This window comes from Falco punctatus (genome assembly GCF_963210335.1).
Source record: "Falco punctatus genome assembly, chromosome: 7".
Taxonomy (NCBI): Eukaryota; Metazoa; Chordata; class Aves; order Falconiformes; family Falconidae; genus Falco; species Falco punctatus.
In genome coordinates this window covers 21,310,764-21,336,349 of record NC_137587.1, presented here as the reverse complement: position 1 = coordinate 21,336,349, position 25,586 = coordinate 21,310,764, and the positions used below count along the sequence as shown (strand labels likewise).

Here is a 25,586-nt window from a genome sequence, read left to right as displayed (position 1 = left end):
TGAAATTAACAGCCCCAGTAAGAGTCAGACATTGTCAGATTAAAAAAACAGAGCTAGACTCCTACAGGGAGAAGTCTGGGCTGAAGGCATCTAGCTTTATTGCAGGGATTCATTTATTCCCTACTTGGGAACATAAAAAGCGAAAAAGTCCTAAAGCTATGTGCTGGGAACAGGAGCTACATTAAATGCAAGACGAGCAATATAAAACTACAGCCTGCCAACCTCCCCCCCCGCCCCACTTTTTTGTCTGCAATAAATACCAACAAGTTAATACCGATGCATATACTTGGCGCATTCAGCCGGTACCCGGCTTTTAACGAGCGGGGAGGCCCCGGCGAGGGTCCGCGCCCGCGGGGAGCCGGGCCCGGAGGCGCTGCGTGCCCGCCGCGGGGCGGGGGGGGCAGGGGCTGCCCGGCGGCCCCCGCCGGGGCTTCACCTGCGGCGCTGACAGGGCGCGGGGGCGGCGGGCCGGGGACAGGGCAACCTGCCGCGGCGAGCCAGGCGGGGGAAGGGCGGCCCCGCCGCCGGGGCGGCGGCTCACTTACCCGGGGCCCCGTGGCTCGGTGGCCGCGACCCTGAGGCAGATGCACCAGCAGCAGCGCCAGCAGGAACGGGCGAGCCCCCGCGCCGCGCCAGGCCCGCGGCACCATCGTCCCTCGGGGGGGGGGGGGCGGCGGGGGGAAGGGGGGGGCGGCGGCGGGACGGCGGGGCTCTGCGGCCACCGGAGGCGGCTCTCCCGGGCGGCCGCCCCTCAGCCCGGCGGCGGCGGGTCCGTCGGCGGGCGGTGCGCGGTGCCCCGGGCCGGCTCTGCCCCCTCCCGCCGCAGCAGGTTACCCGCCTCAGCCATGGGGATGCCCGTTATAAAGCCGCGGCGGGGCGGGGCCGAGCGCCACTGACTGCGGAACTCGCCTATCGCAGAGTGGCCGCCGCGGGTCGCAGCCAATAGCAGGGAGGCAGGGCCTTCCGCCCCGCCCCGCAGCCGCTCCGGGGCTCGAGGCGGGCGGTGCAGGTTGGCCCCGGGCGGCGCGGTGCTGCCGGCGGCCGGGCGAGGGGCCGGCACCTTTCCCGTGCCGTGGCCCCTGGAGCGGCCGCCGCGCCCTCAGCGGCTGCGGGGTGCGCGGCCGCCAGGCCGCTCGCTGCGGGGCTGCCGGCCTCCGCCGACCGTCCCAAACCCCGGCGGGGCAGCCTCGGCCCCAGCCCCGCCGCTGGCCCTGGCGGTGGCAGCTGAGACGCGCGGTCGGGTCGGGCCAAGGAGCAAGTAAATTTGGCACAGGGAATTCTCTCGCGGTCTGTGTACCGTTTTCCTTTGGTTTGGCGGGCTTGGGCCAAGACCGCTGTGGAAGCAAGTCCGTGTCTCCAGGAGCGTAGGTCCTCTTGTCACCTCCATACCAGGACTTAAAGCATGGCTGACCCACCACCACAGACGCTACCCATCCGTGAAGATCTTCCCCTGCTTTCCCAAATGCAAAGGTAGCCCCACCACAGCCTCACAGCCCATTGCCCTGCACTGTCCAGCAAGGCCTGGAGATGTTGTGGAGGTGATGGGCTTGGGGTCTTAACGCTTACCTTGCACCTGGAAAGCCAACCCAAGATCAAGTTTGATATCTTTTAAGACAACAAGTTCTACCATCCCCAGGTCAAGTTTGACATCTCTTGAGACAGCAAGCTCTTCTAGGGTGCATGTGAGTCCCAGCACATCCAAGCATAACCAGGCAGCTGATAATGGGAAGCTTGGGTAGAAAGCAGTGTTGTGTCACACAACAGGCAAGTGGGTGCAGCTGTGGAGCAGGAGCAGGGGAAAAATGCACATGCATCAACCAGCAGAGCCCAGTCTCTGCAGGCATCTCTGTCTGGTGGAGGAGCTCCAGAGGGAGCAATACCGTGACAGTGCAATGGCAGTAAACTGTAGACCCTGAGCACTGGAGGCAGAGAGCAATGCCAAGCCTCTCTCTGCCTGCTGGTTGAGTGACAGAGGTATCTTGTGAACCAGGCTGACTTGCGTTTACATAAAGTCCTTCATTTTTAAATTACTAGCATGAGTTTGATGGAGAGCATGGCACGGCAGAGACTAGACAGTTTGCAAAATAATGTCCGTGGGAGGTCATTACTGTGCACATAATAGTGATAACCTTTTCATGGGACAGTTTGGCGGTGCTCTTGTGGAAACACACAAGACATGCAATTTCTTCACACATTTTTAACTTTCTTTACTCAGTGACCTTACAAGAGGCAATACTCGCATAAAAATTCCCTAGAGTATATCCACTAGGTATGGGGAGGGGCTGCTACGCCTACACAAAGAACCTTGTTACACAGCAGAAGTCATATAATTCTGGCATCTTATCAGAGCAAAGTAGGGTGTTTAGCTATAGTGGTTGCTTTAATCTTTTTTTTTTTCTTTTTTTTTTTTTTTAAAGAAAAGTATTTACTTAAAAAATGCCAGTACGTAACATTTTGTCATTAGCCTAGACAGGATAAGCCGTTTGTTACTCATGCGGAGCTCTGCCAGTATTCATTATTCTTGGCTTGCAGATCTCTCTGGAGCTCCAAACCCGGCACCCCATACAAGCCTACCAAGGTACCTTAGTCCTAACCCTCACTACTCTGCCATCCTCACCCTAAGCTTTGCCAGATCTTCTTCAATGTGGCCTGCGGTATCCTCTGATTTTCCATTTCAAAGTCTCTCTGATCCACACCTGAACTTCTGCCATTCCACATGACATGAGCAGAGAGACCTTGAGGGGAAGAGGAGAGGGAGAGCTGGGAAACCTGAATATGTGTCCTTGTGTACATCAGGATCAGCTCTGTTGAGGTTGGACAAGTTATACCAGTGCACACCTGACATCTGTGAACAGACAGGCAGAATCTAGTACAGTTTTGCTGAGGCAGTGATCCCACCACTGAAGTACCACATCAACTCATAGTTACGTCCTGATAAAATTCCAGTCCAGATAACAATATCCCACTTGCCTACATTCCCCTCTCCAATTTCATAGGGAGTTTTTTTGCATCTGACCTATTTTGTGTGATGCCTTCATGTGTTCTTTATCACTTGCATTTTAAACATGAATGTCTTTGGTGTATTTTCCACTGACAAACCCATGAATACCAGGATCTTTCTGCTATATAAATGCTCATTACCACCATGAAAAAAATGATTGTTTTCCTATTGCCTGACAGAGAGTACCAGCTACACTGGAAGCTTACCTTCCAGTGCCTACAAGTCCCTGACACCAGCAGCATCTTAACACCAAGTAAAAGTTCCAGAGAGGGTCAGAAATTCCCAATAACTGAGCCCTTTGACTCCTTTATGGTCAAAGCCATTCACAACCTTGCAGCATGTACTTCCAGCCTTGACCAGTATTCCCACAGCCAGGTGTTTCTCTGTAGGGACATATATCTCCTTTGCAGATATATAACTGCCTTGGTGTAACAACCAGACCAGAAGAGAGTCCTTAGCCTGGCCTATGTATCCCAACCATTAAATTTCACTGAGCTGTTCTGAGCCCATAAACCTTAGCAAAGCACTCTCCAGGTGGATGGAAGAGATCCAGCTCCAGTTTAAAGACACCAGCGAGAGAGAGAATGCATGTCTTTGTTCCAGTGGTGATTCACCTTCACTATTGAAAATGCATGCCTAACCCTTCCGCGTACTGGGCCTGCTACTCCAGCTGGTATAGGTGCACTTTACTGGTGTGTAATCTTCAAAGAAGAATCTAGAAAATCAAACAAACTGCTGAAACAGAAAGTATTGTGGCACTAAATTGTCTGATATTTCGCTCCAGGTTGCTGGCAAGCAGGAAGTGCCTTCCTTGGGCATCGGTGGCATTGCAGGCATGCTGATGAGCCGAGAGGAAGCTAGTGTCCAAACACAAGAGGAATTGGGTGCCTAACCTTCTCACTTGAGCTCTTTCGCAAATCCCTGCCATCACACTGAGGGTGCAGTGCCAAACGCTACGTTGGCACGATGCCACTTCAGTCAGTGGTGTCTCACCAGCAAAGAACTTGCCCAGGGTGTTTAACTGAAAACTACAAAGAGAGAGGGGCACGGAACTAGGAGAGAAGTTGTTCTTCATGTCCAGGCATTCGTATGCTGGGTCTGATGTTCAGATCCTTCCGAGGAAGGTGTAAGCCCAGCTGTAATGAATTCAACTATGCAATGCTGCTGGAGGCAGCACTGAAACTGGTACCATTAGGTCTTGTTGTCTGTACCAGATACAGCCTACAACTTGCATCTCTGAAGACTTACCCAATGTGTGCCTGTTGGTAAGTGTTGATGATTATTATCTTGTTGCTATGGTGCATACATATCATGTGCACTGGTGCAATCCCATGGCACAGGATATATATATTGGTGATCTTGACAACCATTCAGGGAAAACTGTTTGCTTTATTTGCCTCTTCATCTACTTGTCTTGTCCTCAGACAGGTTTCAGAAGATACTGTCCTCTTCTGAACAGTATTGGCACCCACACCAGAACCGTCATGGGATCTGCCTGCCATAGTTTCCATCAGGTAACGTATCCCCTCTTGCACACATTTAGCAGAAATTATTACTCACACTTTCAATAAAGAATAATCTACTGCCTCCAAATATGCACTAATTGCTTTTAGGGACCAGTGTCAGTGGTTCTTTTTTAAGTCAGTGGATGCTACAATTGCTCCTGCAGCAGGTCTAGGTTTAGTTCACTTTGTCACAAAAGGAATAAAGAAGAATATGGGGGATTTTCTGTTTTCAAGTTGTAACGATGAAGAATTCAGAGCTTTTTTTTTTTAATATCGTGCCTATTGAATCACTTGGGTAATTCTAATCAGAGAATTAGCCGTTGCTGCCAAGCCTTAATTGCTGAGAACCTGCAGCAGTGGATGAGCCTTTTCTACACTGACACGCCCAAGTCCCCAACCAAAGGTGAGTTCAGGGCAGCCCAGAATAAAGACTGAAAAGCCGCAACTGAGCACACTCACATCCCTACACAGGTTGGAATAGCAGCCATAGGATGAGAGGGTCTGTGCAGTCACCCTTAAATGAGGTAGAATATAATTTCCCTAGTTTCCCAGACATGGGTTTGAATAGAGGGGTAGTGGGGAGGAGTAAGTTTGACTCATAGTGGTTATGAGGCTGGAAATCAAAAGTCATTGGGTTTGAAAGGATTCATATCGCAGCACATGGCAATTCTTCAGTGTCATTCCACTGTCAGCACAGTTGCTGCTGTGGGCAAAATATTCACACTTGTGAAGATGTAGAGACACATGGCTATTAGCATGTCTTGGGGTGTACTTGCTGGATTATATCAACAAAAAGGAGTCTCAACTTCTTATGAAAGCTGAATATATATGTGCCTGCATGAAACAGACACCCTGTTAGTAATAGTAAGTGTCCTATTGGGCTTTTCATCCTGGAAGCTCTTTGCAGAATGTTCACTTGAACAAAAAGCTTTTTTAAAATATGACAGGATTGCAAGTTTTTTTCCATTAAATCCATCTACAGTCCACCACTTCATTTGTCATACTTCACACAGAAATTCTGTGCAGGCCTTTTCTCTAGAAAGTATATTAAATTGTATGGGTCCTGGCTTCACCACTTTAATTTCCCAAATAGTTGCTAGTAGTTCTGGTTAGTTCCCCATCACTGCCAAACCCTCAACTCTCACCAGTGCCCATCCACCTGATCCTGCTACCCAGCCATACCTTCACGCCCTTTTGTTATTCCACCACAGGAAGAGGCTGTTGGCTACTCACTAGTATTATTATGAAAACAAAACAAAACCCAAAAAAGGAATGCAGTGAAGAAGTGCAGGATGTAGTAAAGAGGTAGTAAAGCTCATCTGAGCTTCAGTATGTTTTTTCATGGTGCTGAAGCACATACCTATTTTTAAGGATGGAGCCTCTACAATGACCTGGCTGATGTTAGTCTGTAATCTGCCAGCTCCCTGAAAACAAGGCTATTATCCTTTTTGACCTTTTTACTCTTATGTTTTGCAAATTCTAGGGTATAGCATTAAGAATCAGTATGAGGCCCAGTGCAGTAGGGGTGAACAATGGGTATTTATGTGGCACTGAAAAATAAAATTAATGTTACAATAATCTAACAGATTTCTAAGGTTCATTGTGCACTTTTTTTAATTTTGTGAAGTAAATATAATCACTCCAGAAAAAATATCACTCCAGGCTCTAAAAAGTATGCCAATCGACCATATCTTTAACCTTTAGAATCTTTAAAAGTACTTAGATACTTGCCAAATTTTTTTTTTTTTTGAGTCAGCTATGAGATTGAAGTTGGGTTGGACTCCATATGGACTCCAGAAGAGAGGAGTTCTGTTCCAACCTCATTTATCAATCTTATCAAGGGAAGGACTCTTTCTGCTCATCCTGTCTACCTGGGTGGGATAGATGGAAAGTGGGTGAGGAAAGAAATACCTCCATACCGAAATTTTGAGGACTGGGTACTCTGGACTGCAAATGGAAGGGAGCGCAGGTGGTGAATCTCCCATACATTAGCATTCTCTGCCAGCGCAGAGTGAGCTCACCATCAAAAGCAAAAAATGGGGGGCAGAGGTGGGGATCATGCCAGGGCACATAGAAGGTCTCTTGCTTGACCTCCCCTCCATGTGACCCTCCACCAGCAAAAACAGCAAAAAGGAGGAGGAAACAGCTGAGGATCAGGCCCTGTGAGCTCAACAAGTAATGACATTGGGATCATTTTCTGTTGCTTGAGCACATTTACCTTGTCTCAGAGAGATGCTTAGATTAATGAAGTCTTTTGTGTCACAGGTTGGCACCCCCCTCATCTGCCTCCCCCCATCAGCAGTCCTTATCCTCAGAAAACTCAGAATCAGGATTGTGTCCTAAATGACATGAAAGCAGCTCAGAAACATACTCTAGCAAAGAACCTCTGGCATCATATTAGACAGTTATTTTCTTCCGAGTTGGAGAGGCAAAATGGTGACAGAACAGCAGGATACAAATTCTAAGATGCCTTGATCCTCCAATTTTTCATCAGGGTCAAGAGTAACATTCATTATCAGACATGCAAAGTTTGTTTTTTCTTTACTAACAATTTCTTAGCACTGATTCAGGCTTCACACTGACACCAGCAAAACTGCACTTAAATCACAGCCCTGAGAACCAGCTACACGTATCCAAAGCTGAGCAGAGTTCAAACCTCAGCCCTGTGCTGATACAGAGTCTTTTCTGTTTTAAATTGCCCACCCACTCACTATTCCCAGCTGCCGAGCCACATAACGTTCAAAGACCACACACAAGGTGCAAGAGCAACAGGGGCCTGTTGAAAATTAAAGTGCAACAGCTTAGTCAAGAGGATAGGCTCCAGCATTGCTGCCTAGAAAATGGGGGCAAGAAATGAGGACGGAAGGGCAGACAGAGACCGTGGGAGATCTGTACAGAAAGCGATGGGAATCTACACCGGAGCATATTTTACAGAAATCCCCTACCCTCAGGTCACAGATCAACAGAGATGCAGAGCTTCCCATATGAAGACAGGCAAGAAGCAGCTCAGAAAAGGAGATGGTGCTTTCCAAAGGCTAGAGGTGATACTGGGGTCCCAGAGTTTGTTCTCAGCTTGGTTGTTGGCTTGCTAAAAGGACCTGGAGCCAGTCAAAAAACCTCTCTGTGCCTCATTTACCCCTTTTGAGCAAGTGTCAAGCCCCAACAGACAGCACAACTGTCAAAGAGCTCTGATTTCTTCTCTCCGGTGCTGCTGAAGGGACCTTGCTCTGAAAAGCACTCGTTTGAATGCCATATAATAGTGTCACCTGTTCCTCTTCATCCCATTTTAAAAGCACATTGCTGTCAAAAACTAGAGTGTTGCGATACCACTCAGTGGTGACACAAAGACAGGAGCAAGTCAGCACCGTCACACATCATGGTGCAGCACCCCCACTTTTAGAAAAGAGTAGGGCGCTTCTGCTGGCTGACCCCTAGGCTAGGATTCACGGGGTCCAAGGCAAATTGGTGGAAATCAACCTTATCCTGAACATATCTGCTGAGATGGCTGAGTTTGCTACAAGTTTGTACAAAAAGACACTGTTCACCTCAAAGCATTTTAAAAAAAGTCTTAAGTTTTGTCCCGTTGCTTCTATACACAAAAGAATGTGTGTTTATGTGTTTATACATCAAGATTTTGTGCTTAGTTGCTAACCAAGGCTAAATACTTAAAGGCTGAGTCAAGCTGTACTCTAAATGTGGGCTATTTTACCCATCGCTAAATGAAACTGCTTCACTGCTGAGACAAGGCAATGTTGTAACGGCACACGGCACAACCCAGCAGTCGGAACAAGAAACAACGAAGGTGGTTTCTAACAGAAAGCACTCAGGGTGTTTGAAGAGGCAGACTGCCAGGGCTCTACGGGTATCATCCTACTCCCTAGTCCTCAGCTGGGACAGCAGCTCAGGAGAGATGAAAGGAGGGAAGATGAAACACAACATGCCATGAACTTTCTTCCTGCAACTCTGATTACTGCTAGCAAAAGCAAGCAAGCCAAGGAGACACTGGAAGGAAAGACGCAGTCAAGTACCCTATACCAAATACTCTGAGATGGTGGTTTGAACACAAAGCCACGTATGGTAGCTAGCATTTCTGCCTGTAATGATCTAAACTAGAACCACAGATACAAAAGTGCTTGCAGCTTTTTCAGGCTCTTACATTTGATCCAGATTTGGGTCTCAGAATATGTTTGACACTAAACAGAGGAAAAGATACCAAGACTAGAATTTTGGTCCTTAACGTTACTCTTCTTTTAAGTCCGCTACCTTATTAAAAAATGGTAAATGTACAAAAAAATATAGGTATACATGCATAATGCTTCCTTCTTCTGACCCCTGCCAGAAACTCGGTGCAGAAATAAACCTTCCAGCACACGATTGCCTGCAACCAGCTTTTTTAAATATCCCACTGTGATACATATCAACCTTTTTCTTTTGATTGATAGGCTTTGCTAGAGAAACACAGCAGAACAGATGTGTGTGCATGGATACCATCAAATGAATTTTAATGTTCCCCCCCACCCCCCAGCTTATAAAGTTATTCTGGAAGACAGGCGAATCCTAAATAAGGGGGGGAGGGGAGAGTGGGGATTAAGGGACATTTGAAAAAAGTAGTATAAAATTGCACCGAAAGCAAAAATCTTCCCATCATAACCTCCTCTCGTCCACCTCTGTGTCAACAAATATGCAACCAATTAATCTAATTGCAGAGTTATTTATGGCGCACAGGAAAGTGTAGTCAGGGACCCTGAGAAACAAGGTTGTAGGGATAGGAACGCCTGGGTTTCCCCCCTCACCCCCTCCTTTGCAGATGTTTAACTTGACTTGTGGTGTCCATGTGTCTCATAACCAAGAGCCTGTCTACTTTGCAGGTGTTGCTTGCTGCATGGGGGTGGGTAAAGTGGATGAAAGGAGACCTGGAAAAGAGTTGGGGTCTTCTGATTTCAAACTGTGACTAAAAGATACTGGTTGGGTTTAGATATTTCCCACCCCCCAACCCTTTACAGCCTACAAAAGCCCATACTTAATCCCTTCAGATGACCCTTCCGACAGCAGCAACAACATTTGAACACAACAGGGGGAAAAAAAATCTTAGCTCCATGATTTGATTGTTTGGGGTGACAGTTTTGTTACTGTTCAGTGCCCTGCACAAGAGAGGTTTTAATTAGAGCTATTGAGTGGTTTGAATTGGCACAATTAGGGTCAGCATTAATGATTGCTGCATGTGTTCTTTTGAACAGTAAGGGCTTTTTTTTGCCCACGGACAGGAGGGGGTAGCAGCTAATGAACTAGGAGAGTGCAAATTATCTCTGCAAAGCTGGGGCAAGTGTAATACACACTGGGGATGAAGCGGAGAGCAGGAAAAGAGACCACAGCTTACAGGACTGATCCAGAAGACTTACCAGCGCAGTGCTGAGCACCATCAGTCCTCACTGCTTGCCATTTGCTTCCTCAGGTGCTGAGGCTGTATAGAGAACCAACAGAGATATGTTTTTTGCATCACAAGGAAAGACTTCAGACAGGCAAAGCATATGCAGTGTTTTCATACTGAAAAGTACAAAAGGAGATGGGAAAAAGGCTGCAGTCTACTGAGAACAGTAGCCTGCTTCAAAAACAAGGACATGCTCATGCAAACTGGTACTCCCACGAGCAGGCTTGTAGGCTTTACCCACCTCCCATTCACTTCAGTGGGACACTGGATCAGTTCAAAGAAATACAGCCACATTATGTGTGTGTGTGTGTGTGTATATATATATATATATTTGCATACAAGCACCGTTCCTGTGTGTGTGGAGATGTGTCCTAAATATACAGACCTGCCTTAACTGCACTGCAGGTGGATGCCAGGGCCCCATGCATATGACAGCTCTGCCAAAGGCTGCTCCCACCTCTTCTGAGAAAGCAAGAGTCCTCATAGCACGTGCAATTTGACTTAAAGATAAGACCTCCTGGGGGTATTTCTGTGCTCTCCTCAGAACTTGCAGGTCTCCTGAAATGTGCTCATTACACAGCCTTTTCCTGACCCACGCAGTCTGTGAAGGTGTGCGGCATGGCTCCTGGGCTGCAGGAGGAATACACTCCCATGCCACTCCAGCAGAGTCAGAGAGGCTTCCCTTCCACTTAGGTGCTTGCTGTAGAAAGGGCAAGTAGGCGATGGTGACAAGAGCCATGTGGGTGCAGGGACTGACTGGCAGCACAGGACCTGCCTCACTCCTGTGAAGAGCCTCCATTGCCTCTGGGCTCCCCAGAGCATAAGCTTTTTTTGCTTCAGGCCTGGAACAAAGCTTCCCAAGTACTCCCCATTTGCTAAAACAAGCTTTTGGTCAGGTATTATATTAGAACCACGGGCCTCTCTGCACCTTCAGGCTACAGAAAGTTTGTTCATGTGCTAGCTCCTTGGCACAGCGGTTCCTTGCTGCCCTCCACCATGCGCAGCAAGAGACAGCTATTCCCCACTTATATATGCAACACATTGCTTTTTACTAATGGTGGGGTGACCCTCTGATGGCTGAATGAACCTAGAAGTCCCTTTTGGCCTCCAAAATACAGATAGGGCATCAATAGCGGGAGTACCTTGCCTGTCTCAGGTCTGGCAGCACCAGCTGAGTCAGATGCTGGCACTGGTCTCTTGGTCTGGCCCCTGAATACCTGTGTAAGCCAGCAGACCCACTGTAAAATGTTATCTTTAATTGCCTGCAATAGTAATGTCTCCTGAACATGACCCAAAGATGGAGATACATTGTCAGGCACCATGTCATACATGAAAGAAAAAGTTAATTCTTCAGTAAGCTGAGCTAGTTGGTAGAGCAGAAGAGAATAGCATGCATGTATATACTGTCAGAGGACTGATCCTCATATATCCTTCAGAAAACATTTTCAGCCAGACTTTCTGCAGCCATCCCAGAGTGTGGCCACCAGCAATTAACCACTCACATTTTTGAGGCCAAGCGTTAGCACCAGCCAAGGCTGCACGCCCCACCAGTGCCTGTGTTGGCAAAGCAGGTAAAAGTGTGTGCACGACTGGAGTGGAGAAGCTGGGTAAAGTCCTGGGTGTGTAATCTCAGTTGGGAACTAGCCAAATACTTCACCTTTCATATATGCTAAAGTGCCCAAAATATGGAGAGAATGGGACTCTTTGGTGTGGTTAAACAGAGGGGTTTGTGTATTTCTGTTAGTAGGTGTTTTCAGATATTTCAGTGTCTCACTCTCTCTCTAATTATAATCTGCCTCTCAAAAAAAAAAAAAAATCCCATTTCTCTAGCCTTTTTAAAGTAGGTGATATAAGTTTTATTATTCTTACTGAGGATACACAGTAGCCCAACACATCAGGGAAATAACCACAAGCCAAGATCTTGCCATGCAGACAGAGGACAAACAGATGATTTGTGCCCAAAGAGCTCATATTCTGTAGGCCTAAACCAGCAGAGGATTGGTCTGCAACGTGGTGATTAACCGGTGATGCTGTTGTGATCCATCTGCAGCCTATGCATGGATACAAATCCAAGGGGCACTCACAGCTGGGATAGCCTCAGTTAGAGCTCAAGGTAGAAAACAGTAGCCTGAACTAGACCCCTTCCCCTCAGGAGTGGGTTACCTACTCATTTGTCACACCTCTGGCTTCGCAACAAGTTCTTTGCCTTGTTACCATTTTTTTTGCAGTGTTAATGCCCAAGACCCATGAGAGCCAGTCTGGTAAAGGGTCTTTCCGCCTGTGAGCCAGCCTCCAGGACACGGAGCGGAGCAGTGCCAGGCAGCGGTCACTGTTGCCAGCGGGAGCTGGAGCTGAGCAGGCGGGTGGCAGGAGGGTGAGAGCAGAGCTGCAGCGGCTGCTGAACCACAGCAGCCCGGGGCAGAGCTTTACACCGGCCACGGCTCCCTCCCCTGCCAGCAACGTGGCCCTCTTGGGAGTGAGCAGCACAGCTGCAGGTGGCTTCACCTTGCCTAGCACCCCTGAGTGGAGAAGACATGCCCCTGGCCAGAAGGAACCAGTTCCACTGGGGCTCAGTAGAGATGCAAAACCAGAGTGCCAGGGGACACAGGGCGCGTCTCATGAGGGCCTCCCCCTTATGCCACCAGCTGCTTTCACCTCCTCTCTCCCAAGTCTCTCTCATAAGGACTTCAACTGTTCCCACAGCCAGCATTTTGGTTTGGGCAGACATCCAGCATTGCTTAGCAGATCCAAAACGACACCTCACACGTTCTTGAAGGTGTGAAAGAAACAACCAAGCTGAATCGTTTCACCACCCTCGGGGTACTAGAGGTGATACCGTAGACTTGCCAAGGAACAGGCAAGGACATCCACAAACATTTCACGACCACCTTCTTTGAGTCTGCTTTGTTATTAAGCAACCATGGATTTTGGCATTAGTTGGAAAGCTGAATGTACAACGCCTCAGAAGCAACCTCTGCCATCAATTTCTTACCATATATCCTCAAAAAGGCAAGCCTTTTCAGTAACTGCCTAGATTTACACTGACAAATAAATATATTAATAGCCTTCCTATAGATCACTTGCACATGAATAATAATGCTGTGGCCTCGAGGAAGGGGATGGGGATAGCACTGTGGGCACCAGGCTGTCAGCTGGGCCCTGGCCCAAGATTGAGCTGCCTGGAGAGGGTGTGGAAGCTAACAGATGTGAGAGTGGATGTGGCTCATGGAGAGCTGGATGTGAGAGGGAATATGGTGAGAGGCTGGCAACAGCTATACACAGTGATGTGAGGGCTGGCTGGATCCCTCAGGTGCACGAGCGACACTCAAACCACACAGGTAGCTGGAGTGGAGCACTGGAGACGTTCTGGGAAATAGGACCTTGCCAGGCCAGTGTGCCTTGTAACCGCACCCGTAATAGCATGTAAGGCCAAGATAACCTGGCTAGCAGTATTAGAAATAACAGATTCAGGTATGGATATGGCAAAACTAGGGCTAATAAAGAAAAAGCAGTTAGGTGCAGGTTGTCTTCTCTCGATGGAGGAAGAGAAAGTGAGATGCAGGAGTGGCAAAAAGAGAGGTCAAGAAACACAGAAATTGACAGTATGGTATGCAATGCACATGGCTGAGGGCATTTGTCAAGCAGCCCTATGCTTGATCACCGCAGCTGGAGACAGACAATAAACCAGACCCTCTGTTTCTGGCCACGGCAGCAGAGTGAGACCTGCTTCCACCCCAGGCAGAGGACATGGGCTGGCAGGGCAGGGCAGGTGCTTTCACTTGCTGGCAAGTAAATACCTGGGTGGACAGATTGAGCATCCCAGCACCGCCACAATGGTGCCTGTTCCAGGTCGGATGGCATTAGCAGTTGCACACCACTGTGTAACAGGTAAGTTTTAGGGGATTGGGGGTTCTCAGTTAATACAGACAAAGTCTTGAGACTAAAGAAGGTGCCTTGTCTACCTTCAAACTCATGGTCTACACCCAAGAGAAGTGTCTTCCAGGAAAACAATTTGCACTGAGAAATCAATATTGCCTCTCCTCTGCCTTAGTACAGGCACTGATTAGGAAATACAAAATATGCAATGAGCCTGTCTCTGAAATGATACTTAGCAGTTCTGCAAGCACTTCCAGCTGAAGCTATAAAAACAGACTTCAAAAACATGTCAGGAAAAAAGCAAGTTACTTAGATTTTACTTAATCTGAGTTTCGGCTGAAAGTTTGATATTGTCTTAGTTTACCGGAATTAGTCAACCCATCTCCAACTTAAAAGAAACACATTTTGACTTTAAGCTCTGCAACATTTCATTCACCATCCCTCAAATCACGTATTAACCGACAGAGACTTTGCTTTTCATAATTCCTCCCTATTGTTTCTTGCCATACCACGTTTCTGTGTTGCAGCCAGACCAGCACAACTTGCAAGCAGACCAGCTAAGCTATGGTGATGAACGACCCCCCTGGAGACTAGGCTGTGAGACATCTCTCCTTGGCCTAAATATTGAACAGTGAATTTCCCTTTACTGCCTTTCCTCCAGGTCTCCTTCCTCTGGCAGGTCCAGACTTTGTCCTAGCTTAGACCTTGTGTAGGGAAGCCAGGAGCCCTCAGCACCCAAAGCCTCAGCTCTTCTATCCTAGGGCAGACTGCTCTGTCTCACTCCAGAGCTCCTGTTTCTTGCCCTCGGCTGTAACCTCTTCTGAAGGCAGCCTCACTACAAGGAAAATAAGTTGCTCAGATTCTGTATCTAAGAGCACTTTGGAAAACTCCAGTGTTGCCAAGACACTGGCAGGGGGCTGAAAGCAGCCAAGTATTTTGCTGAATGCTCTCTTGCAGAACAGAAACATATGCAAAGCCAAACTCAGTACATCATCAAATTCATCAGATATGATAACCAATAGCCACTGCAGAAATGTTTGTGAGAAAGCAAGAGAAAGCTAGGGACCTTTAGTACAGCTGGCAAAGGGAACCACCATGAAGAATTCCATACTTATTCAGTTGCCTTTCTATTTAATTGTAAGCAACATCCCTTTTGGCCACCCCAGGGTTTTTTTTCCCCCACTGTTATGGAGGTTTTTCAATATTGTTGCCTTGGTTTGGGGGAAGGGTAGTTTTCTCCTTTTGTCATATCAAGCTTCCTTCTCACATAAAACAAATGTCAGGCAGACAAATTCATTTTCAGTCACATCTGCTTCCAGAGCAGAGCTCTTCCCCTCATTAACCAGTGGGATGGATCTGAAGACATGGCTCAGGAGGCATCTGGGTTTAGGCTCTGTCAACAAGCTGATAGGCTTGGAAAAAAAAGGCAGCTGATGTCAGGAAAAAGTAGTGAGAAGCAAGCAACATGAACTGCACAATAATGTAGGAATACCATCAGGAATTCTGATGTAAACGTTCAGATTTTTGTAGGTCAATCCATCACTCAATCCACAGCCACAACAAGCTTGTATGCAAGGGTTTCTGCAACCTGGGAGGGCAGCAGATCTTCCCACCTGCACCACAACTGTATCAGCACCTTCACAAAGGTCACAGTGCCCAGCAGCCCAGCCCCTTCACCACCACTCTGACCAGGCTCCAATCCCACGCTAGGTACCGGAGACATCAGTCAAGCTGGCTGGAGAAGAGGTACATCCATGTATGACTTCTGAACTTCCCAAAGTCCCTCCTCGTACTGATTTCTCAGCAAGCCTGAGAACATCTGCACTGGAGACCCTACAAGAATGGACAACTTGTCACCACAGGAGTGTATTTCATATGCAATATCAGTTCAGAGTGGTGTGAGGACTCTGCAAAAATTCAAGCCAGAGCTATGCTCTTAACACAACTGGTTGGGAAGACACATCCTCACTTTCTTCAGCTGTCCCATTCTCACTACCTGCAAATTATCAACCTTCCATTATCCCCATCTCCTTTACTCTTGAACTAAAGCAACTCAACATAGCCTTCCTTGGTTCTATGGCAGCTAGTGGCTGTAAAGCAAGATCTTGCATAAAAAAACATAGAAAGTCATGACAAATCAGCATTTTAGCTCAATCCTCAGCAGGTAAATGTCAGCAGAGCAGGTCCCTCAGCTAGGACCAAGGTCCAGGAACAAACCAGCACAGTCCTGCTATCCAGGAAGCTCTGAAGCAGAGTGCCTTAGGGCTTTAGCACTGTCGTGATTGGGTGGTCCCAAGGAAAGCTTCCCACGGGGAGTTATGGCAGGGGCATGGATAAATGGTAGAACCTTAAATATAGTACAAGTGAAGATCCAGTGATCCAACTGTAAGTACAAATGAAGAACATTTGTTGGGTCCTCTAGCTGATGAAGTATTAAAGCCTTTCTGAGAAACCAGTCTTTGTTGGTGTATCAGTTAAGGTCCAGTTAGCTCACACTGTAGGATACACAGAGCCTGCCTGGAGAGAGTCCTTCATCGCCTGCTATAGCCCCTGAGTCAAGTGTCTAGGGAGCTGATCTTCTCGCCTCTTGCAGCTCTCCCCCTTCCAGTGGGTAAATTACCAGCTGTCCAACTGGTGAGATTTCTAGCAATTGCTCTTCCTCAATGAAAAGCAAAATTGGAAAGATGAGCAAATGTCTCTCAAAAAAGTGACTCCATGTAAACGATGGGGAAAACAAAACCAACAGAAAATAAACAAAAACCCAAACAAAAAAAAAAAGGGCTTTAAAAGCATGTGCAGCAGTCGGCCAAACACAGGCACCACTGCATGGAATGCAGGATGCTGGAAAACAGCCATATTGCAGCAAATGCAACACACTTCCCCCAAAACTGCAGAAAGTGAGTGTCTTGGAGTTTGTCAGGGGTAACGAGGCTAACTCACTCTTCTGGAAAACATCACATTCACCTTGGCATGAACAGTCATTGCAGAATTAACTTTTTTTGTGATGGTTTTTAAAAGCATTACCATTTACAGTTCATAGGAAGAAAGTCCTTTCAGCATCAGCTTTCCCAAGGGTAGCTGCACTCCAAAAGGACAGATATCCTGGTGGGGGAAGGCAGGAAGAACTGAAAAGGGGCAGAGCGGCAAAAGAAATAATAGTATCACTGATCATCAATTCTGGAAACAACAGTCAAGCAGGTTGCAGTGCAACAACTGTTTGTCCCTGCTGAGGGCATGTAGGTAAATTGGGTGCTACACCCTTTAGAATCCCAGAGAGAATCAAGATGAATGGCTTCAGCCGTGTATCCAGCTTTTGGGAAGTTTTTTTACGCAGGAAGGGTCCCATCTCAAGAGCTGCAGGAATAGACTGCCCCAGATATACACTGGATAAAGCCTGTGTCATTATTCCTTGCTTCATATGCATCTGGGTATCACTGGACTTAATATCAAACAAGTTTTGCTCTTCTGCCAACAATTTAGCCGAGCATACAAGCATTGCCAGATCACATTAGTACTTGCGGAGTACCTTTCCCACATAGCCATTGCTGTGATTTACCAGAGAAATCATCTACAATTGCCACAATCAGATCCAAAGGCAAAACTTCCACTGCCAGAGCACAGTAACTCCCTGTGAGACCTCAGCCCCACAACAGCCCCTGAAGGCAGCAATAGCCACCACCAGACTTTTCTCAAAAGGGTGCTGAACTATTCGTATGTGTAGGTTACTAAGCAGAATAAACAGCTCATTTTCCAACAGCAAATAACTAAGTTCAAATTAAACTAATTTGAATTTAAGGTGAGGTTTCTACTGGGTATACTGGCCTTTATGGTTTCTGTGCTGATATTTCATGCCCCCTCCTCACCACCTACTTCGTCGCTCCAAGACAAAAGTGCCTAGCAAGGGACCAGTCCACCCTGCCTCCCACAACACCGTCCGCACTGCCAAACCAGTACTGATGGCAACACCCTTTTTCTTCACCAGGCCAGCAAGAACCCAGCCTCACCTCCACATCCACAGGTGTGATTGCAGTTAGAACAACTTCTATTATTGTTACATTACACAATGCCCAACCCTTTGGGTTGCAGTGGTCTGGGGAGTACAAAGCTGGGAGTCTCAGCAGGCATCTGCATGACACTGCTGCCATGTTGCCCAAGCCACGAGGCAGGCAGGGAAAGGCTTCCCAGCAAGGAAGAAAGCACCTAATGGAGTCCAGTAGAGACACTGGTATTCACAGTAGTCCTCATCAAGTTCTGCCCTTCCCCTCGCATCGTTCTCCTGAGCGGAGAAAAAAACATCAGTAACCTCATCTGCTCTCTGCACTTAAATCCTCCATTTGGGTGCAGAGGGCCAGGCTGACACAGGGAACATAATTTAAGAGTGTCTAGCCTGGTGCTTAGTAAGTTGGGCTTGTTATGCACCCCCTTGTCTGTATCACCTTACATATAGAGTGTGTATTGATGAAGGGGAATTTGGAATAACATCCATATGCTACCCAGGAGATATTTCCTGTTCTTGGTGCTGCTGTGTCATTAATTTTCCTGCTTGTTTTGACTGTTTATCTCTTGAGCTGAACTGTCTAGAACCATGAAAGCCACAGCCAAGAAAAAGTAAGTAATGTAAATAACATCAATATATATGATGGACACCCAGAGAAAAATACTCCACGATGCAATGCCTTGTTTTCCACACAGCTCGGTTAAAGCTAGGATGCCTCAGAGTTCTATTCTGCTTCGGCTCCCTTCCATTTTCCTCCAAGCAGCAAGGGCACCTCAGAGCAATGAGGATTTTCTGGCCCTTTAACGATCCCCTTGTCCGCCAGACTTCCTCCTTTCATAGCCCCCATGCGCTCCCTCCCCTCTCCCCTAGGGCTAGTTAATATGTGCCAAATCCTGACACCCTGAATGGTTTCCCAACGCCGACACTAATCACGTTTTTGGGAGCAGGTCAGCAGTGAAGGAGCTGAAATTCGTGTGAAAAAGTCCCCGGGATGGCCCCGGTGCCTCACACCTGCGTGCCCTATTCATCTGCACTGTTTACACATTGTCATCCACAATTAATTCTTTCCAGGGACGCTCCACTGCCTGCCCTCCCGTTGCACAGGGACCCCATTCTGAGCTGTTGTGTCTGTTAAATTGAGCATGGGGTGCTGCGATTAAATTAAGTTTTGTGGCTCGCTCGCTCTCTCCCTCCCTCCCCTCCTCTTTTCTCTCCGTTAATAACTATGCCTGATGGAAGGTTGCTGGCACTGGAGTAAAGAGGTAATTACAGGCACTAAAAGTAGGGGAAGAAAAGTTTCTATGTGGAAATGTGAATGGGAACATCTTTTCTGGCTAGCCAATGTTGCCCTCAGTGCAAGGTGGGACCCACAGCCCCATGCCATGTCCAGGGTATGAGGAGAGGAGGGCACAGAGTTGCACACAAAGGTCTCCCATAGACAGAGCAAACCAGCAAAATTCATATCTGTGAGAGTCTGTACTTGCTGGCCTGAATCTGGGTTTTCATCAGCAAGTGGCATTCTCACCTTCTGCTACAGCTGTGTTTGTGCATATACGTGGCATACGCCAGCCAGACTGCTTGCATCCCAAGATACCATACCCAAATGCACCAGGAGAAATTCCCTGGGCCAGCGGGCTAGCAGGTCACCTCCCCACACTGGCACACTCCTAAGCTGTGGAGTAAAACATGGAATGAGAACTGCTCACTGGAAAGGAGGAGGAAAACAAGAGCAAAGGACAGGAATTTAACCAGCTTTTGCAAAACCTCCACAAGGCAGCAGCATTTTTTGCAATGTGTTTTGCCCCTGTGTGAAGTAGAAAACGGGGTTTTATTACTAGGATGTCTGAGAAGTCAGAGACATTTCTGCTAAGAACAGAAATGTGTAGCTCGCCGAGCAAGTGGAGTTGGGTGGATTTGGCTTTATGCCTTCATTCAGCTGCTTGCAGCACTAACTACCACAATGGGGCTGCAGCCCCGCAGCACAGCACACAGTGTCCCCATGGCAAGAAGGGCAGAGCTCAGACCCCTCCAGCCAGCACCCTGGACTGGAGCTACAGCCAAGCTAAAGAGCAGCCTTTATTTGCTGTTTGCTCATGTCAGATGGGGAAAAAAGAAAAAAAAAAAACACCAAAAAAAACCCTAACAAAAAAGACCTGAGAATTGCCTTAAGTTCTGAGGCCCCAATATGCAAGACACACATTAAACATACAAAATTCATTGGCTACAAGCACAGTCTTTTAAGACTAGGAGAATAGCAGCCTCTCTGATTTTTATCCTGTGCAAGAAAATTGCCCCTGCAAGAGAAAAATCTTCATGTCGGCAATTAAGAAAACAGCCTCCTCATAAATACTGCTGTAAAATATGGTTACATGCACACATGAAATGTGCTGGAAAGCACGTGCTACATCCCCCTCTAGTGCTGAACTACTACAGAATAACAACCCAATCCTGCTACTGCTTTCTTCAGCTGGAGTATAGACTTTTGTGCAGCAATCCGTGATTAAAACCCATAAATAAACCAGGAAGGTGGCTGCCACACGTGTAGGCATCCTTACAGAATGACTGCTCTACAGCAGATAGATTCACAGGGACCGAGAACCTGAAAGTCCTTAACATGAGTAAGGTTTTAATACCTTCTTAACACAAAGGAGACTCCAGGGCTAATCTGTCCTGTTTTGCAAGTCATCTTATTCATTATGTGCTTCCACTTACAAACTAGGGAGCCGTGCACATCACACACCCAATTGACGCTCATCCGTGGCATCACAGGTCTTTAGTGCTTCACAAAGAGCAGTACCTGGGGAAAGCAGGCCCTCCAAGAGCACCAGCTATAGTTATTTCCCTCCCAATCATCCTTCATCACAGCAGCCATGGTTCTACAGGTCTAAACTCAGGCAAGAAGCCTGCCCGAGTCAGACAGGGAGCACGAGCTTTCAGCAGCTGCCTGCGTCCTATTGCATCAGCCCATCTCACCCCCTGCACCTACAATGACAGTCAGGCTTGACACCAAGGTCATACCAGCCCTATGGATCTCCAATGCACGCGACAGCACACACCAAAGCCGTTCAGACTGCAAGGTTCGTTTCTCAAGCACGCAGGGCAGTGTGTTGCATGTCCCAGACTCTCTTACGCTTACTGGAAGTGGAGCTCTTCAGGTGGTCAGTCTGCATTTACCTGCGCCCCACTTTGGGATAGCTGCAGCTTATCAGCAGAAGGAAGCCAGAGGGAGGCCAGGCATCAGGAAAGGGCACGGCACAAGCACTGGGTGATTCTGTGCCCTCACAGTTCACAGCACCTGAAGAAGATCCTAGAGGCTGGAGGGAGCAGAGGCAGTCCAGGGTCAGCAGGTCCCGTGGGTCAGGCTGGGCAGAGACCAGGATTCACAGCCAGCACGGGCAACAAACACAGGTCTAGCTGGCATCCTCAACTGGATGTGGGGGCAAGACAGCAGGCACAACACCAGAACCATGCTCCTGCTTCCATACTTCCTCACACAGCCAACACAGGCTGCTCGTGCAGCCCTTCCAACTGGTACTACAGGCACAGAGCACACAAATTTTAGCAACAGCCTCCATGACCCCCTGACAAAAAACCACTATCACTCAGCAGGAGATGAGCAGCTGAGCCAAAAGCCTCCCCATACCAGCCAGCCATGCTGCATTACCAGCTGCAAGCACTCTCCCAGGCCTCCTTTCTTTATCTAGCCTCAAGGAGAAGCAAGCCTGACCCTTCTTCCCAGGTGGGGAAAATCTGCCAAAGAACAGCTGAAAACAGGTGTTTATAATGGAGGTGTTTGAGCAATCTCAGTGGCAGGTGTTGGGAGCAGCCCTGCCTACAAAAACTTGAAGTGAAAAGTCATATTTAAATTATTTTCCTGAAGCAGAACTACTGGTACTGCTAGGAATATAATTACCACAGAATCTGCAAGCTGCCTACCACTCTTTCCTCCCACTGAAACCAATGAAAGTGGAGGATGTTCAGCAAATCATACCACTTGCCTAGTTAATAAACAATTTACAAAAGGATGCACAGTTTTTAAGTGCTCTATAAACATATATTAATCAATCATTAAATAATTAAGATAATTCTCTGTTCTTTTTCTCCGGCACTCCCAAGTTGATAGACGTTCCTATAGCAACGGAGGAGCAGGACTGATGGCAGGGGGAATGCAGGGCTCAGGGAGGCGATGCTAGCTCGGGACCTTTGCTCTCCAGCCCTCCAAAAGTCACGCAGGGCAAGCGGAAGGGGGCTGCGAGAGGTGACATGCAGGAAGGAGGCTTTCAATTTTAATGGAGATTCTTATGATGACAGTCTATGCAAATAGGTACATGAAAGAGGAGAGGAAACAGACTGGGGGAAGGGGGAGAGAAATTAACCCTGGTTCAGATTTCAAAGCAAAGCCAGGAATAATTTTTGGAGCTAAGAATAGTTGCAATGCACCTTGTTCTCCTTGGGCTCAAGCCCTGCATAATCCTTAGGCTCGGGGTCTGAAATTACAGCGGGGGAGGGGGTGAGGGGCAGAGGCCAGCCTGCACAGTCCAGGAAATGTGGCTGTCCAGGCTGCAGCTCCATCACCTTTATGGTTCCTTTGTGTCACCAAAAGGGACTATTTAACAAAGGAGCTCTCCTTCTGCTTTTGCAGGGCCCTTGCAGTTGTTTTGCAAATGAGATTGCTTGATTGGTGAGCAAAATCAGAGATCTTTTGAAGCTGTTGCCCAGGAAAGGGGGAGGGTGAGGGGTTCAGTTATCCCCCACAGTAAGTAGTAGGACCTGCCTGGTCCTGTTGAGAGCTGTTGGAAATGAACCAAAGCAACTTTTGGATCGACTTTTAGGTAAAATTCATCAGAAATCCCAGGAAGACCATACAGCCACTTCCAGAAAAGAGCAGAGTCTGCCAACGTCCTAGGAGAAGCTCCTGTTCTTACTGCAGCCCGCTCGGCCCCCTTGGGGACAGTCGAGCGAGAGGCTGCCCTGGCTGCAGCCAGCCCCCAAGGAGGCGAGCAGGGGTCTTCAGCTTTTTGGGAAATTTGCTTGACCAACATTGAAGGACAGCTTCACTACTAAGTCCAGGGGACCAGTCTGCAGCCCTTGGGGAGCTTGTTGGTATAGATCGCATCAATACCCATGCAGGCACTCACTGGGAGATCTTCTTTTGATCAGAAAACAGCTTCTGCAACACAAAAAGTGCCTATGGGAAGACAGGGATGCTGCTGACAAGAAATGTTTTGTTGGAGGTGAACCGGAACGGAGTGCTTTGCTTCAGCTGCCCCCAAATTTTTCATTTTAGTCTTGTTCGGCATTGAAACAAACTTTCCCCAAAAGGCCTCTCTTCTTTCCTGTGTGTGGGGCTTGCGGCTCAGCTGCATTTGCTGAGAACAACGTGGACCTTGCCCAAGCTTTATGGGAGCTGGGCAGAGCTCCCAGGGAGCACAGCCCAGAGGAGAGAATGGGACCCAAACCCAAGGAAAGGCGCTGCCTACTTTAATGTTAAGCAGACTTGAAACGAAACATTTCATGTCAGTTCAACAAATTGAAACAAAACATTCCTACCTCAGAAACGTCAAAATGCTTCACTTTGATCCAAAAAATGTCAAAACAGAACACAGAGACATTTATGAACATGACTATTTTAATTCCAGCAAACAATTTTTTCCTATTTTTTTGCCCTAGTTTGTTCTGTTCTGTAAAACAGAAGCAGAAATTCAAAATTTCACATAGATCATTTAGAATCATTTATCACAGGAGGGACCAATACTGGCTGTACATGCATGTGTGCGTGAGCACTCACTCGCACACACAGTACATCCACTGTGCCTTTCAGTGGCACCGCCAGGCCTCTCGCCGGACGGTTTCACCACCCATACAGCTGCCAGACCTCTAGCTCCACGACCAGAGAATGCCCTTCAGTCTGCAGGAGGTCTCAAGTGCCTGAGCATACACAGTAGAAGTGCACTGTCAAACATAAGTGATGGCTGTCCACATGGAACCCTAAAACCAGGGTATTTAATGCTGGCACAGCCATCACTACCGTCACTGCAGGATTCACACACAACACAGTTCCCTTTAGAGTCCTGCCACCCTCGGCCAGGGCAGACACAGGGTTTGTTCTGACCCATTTCACACCTCAGTTTGGTGCCAATGTCAACAGCGAGAAACTGGTTTGAATAATCTCCTGCTTTGGGGAGCAATGATAAAAACAGCACTTACTGAAAGAGAAGTCAGAAGGGTGTAGGAATTTCCCAACTTCAGTATAATTTGAGCAGTGATCTTAATTTATATTGCTGAGGATTATGGATCATGTCCCCCCAGCGTGGTTAAGAGCACGCTAATATGGAGAAAGGTGACACACTCCTAATCGGGCGCTGCATGCCCGAGGTGAATCCACAGGTCTGTTTTCACCTCAGTAGGTGCAATCCTAACACTGCATCTAGTAACAGTTCGATGACTTTGTGCAGACATGACTTACAGTGCTCTTGCTCTGCAGCTGAAGGCTGTAAACATGGCTGGTTGCGTTACTGGCCCCTTGGAGAAACTGCTCCCCATCTCTGTGCCAGGTAACAGCCAAACCAGGGAATAAAGTCTTCCCCTGTGCTCTCCCCTGCCAAAGCTTTTTAGCTGTTCTGTGTTTCCCACATGCTTGGGATAGCCCTCTTCTTCCCACAAGCTAAAAGGCATCCTAAATCATCCCTGTGCATTTACTTTTCACAGCCTTTCAGTGTTGATTTGCTCTCAATTGTATATCTCCAATCAGGGTCCCTTTATGCCAGGTCCTATCCTGTTTCTACAGGGCGAGGTATCTGCACGTGCATACACTATGGCTCCATTGCACTGGTGGGGTAGGTGACATGAGCAGACCAGCCATGTACACTTTAGCTCTCTGGACCAGACTGGCCGGGACTGGGGCCCCACATTCCTCTCCTGCCAGACCCTCAGCACCCGTTGCCTAGGTTTCCCTGCTACAGACCAGTCTTTCTCTAGTGCCTTCATGTGGGAGAACTTTTCAATATCTTGGTCCCTTCCTTACTGGGGGAAAAAAACTTCTTTTAAATATTTCCCAGTAGGCGTTACTGCAAAAGCAGCAACTCTCATCAGCCTGGACACACACTGTTGCACCAGGAGATATATTTCTCTCATTTTGTATAAATAACCCTTAATAAGAATTCATTCTGCTAATTCTCTGATTCTTTCCAACTCTTCCAAACTCATTCACCCTCTAAACGTAAAAATAAACTGCAGGAACAATTCATATTGCATCTACAGCTAAACAAACCCTCTTGGGTTCCGCTGTTACCCAAACAGTACCCTCCAGACTCATTCCCTGTGGGCTGGCAGTAGCTCAGCGCTTGCAGGCTCTCTCAGAGGCTTGGATCTGATGCAAAATCAATCTTCTTTCTGAGACCTTGCAGTCTGTTCACGAGGCTCGTGCAAAAGCATAAAGAACATCCAGATGGCCTTATCCATCACCGGGCTGTCCTGGGCCGTGAGAGGAGAGTGGATCTGAGATGGGCTGGCTTCCAGGTGATGATTGTTCCCACCTCCTAGGAACAGCTTGCAGCAGCCTTGCCAATTGCTGGGATGTGTCCCTAAATATAGGAAGGTTTTAGGCTTTAAAATGTGATGCAGATGATCAAGAGTTCTTCCTTTTAGGGGTAAAAGTGTAGTGACATTTCGTGGAAGCAGTATATCACCTTTGAGAACCAGGCACGCAGTTTTAAAAATAAAGAATAACCACAGGATCAGAGGAAATTGGCATGTAGGTTATGTTCCAAAAGTCTCCCC

The 25,586-nt window shown here is 47.7% G+C and overlaps 1 protein-coding gene across 2 annotated transcripts in view; it reads right to left on the bottom strand.

Moving 5' to 3' along the window:
* Nucleotides 1-25,586, bottom strand: part of SMOC1 (SPARC related modular calcium binding 1) — a 158,696-nt gene that overhangs the window by 116,966 nt on the left and 16,144 nt on the right. The window contains exon 2 of one of the 2 annotated variants that reach the window (XM_080396519.1): nucleotides 546-25,390. In XM_080396519.1, the coding sequence (XP_080252645.1) occupies nucleotides 546-650 (105 nt within the window). In that variant the 5' untranslated portion in view covers nucleotides 651-25,390. Of the gene's footprint in view, nucleotides 1-545; nucleotides 25,530-25,586 lie in introns of those variants that run through there. The other variant, XM_080396517.1, reaches the window with a different exon arrangement.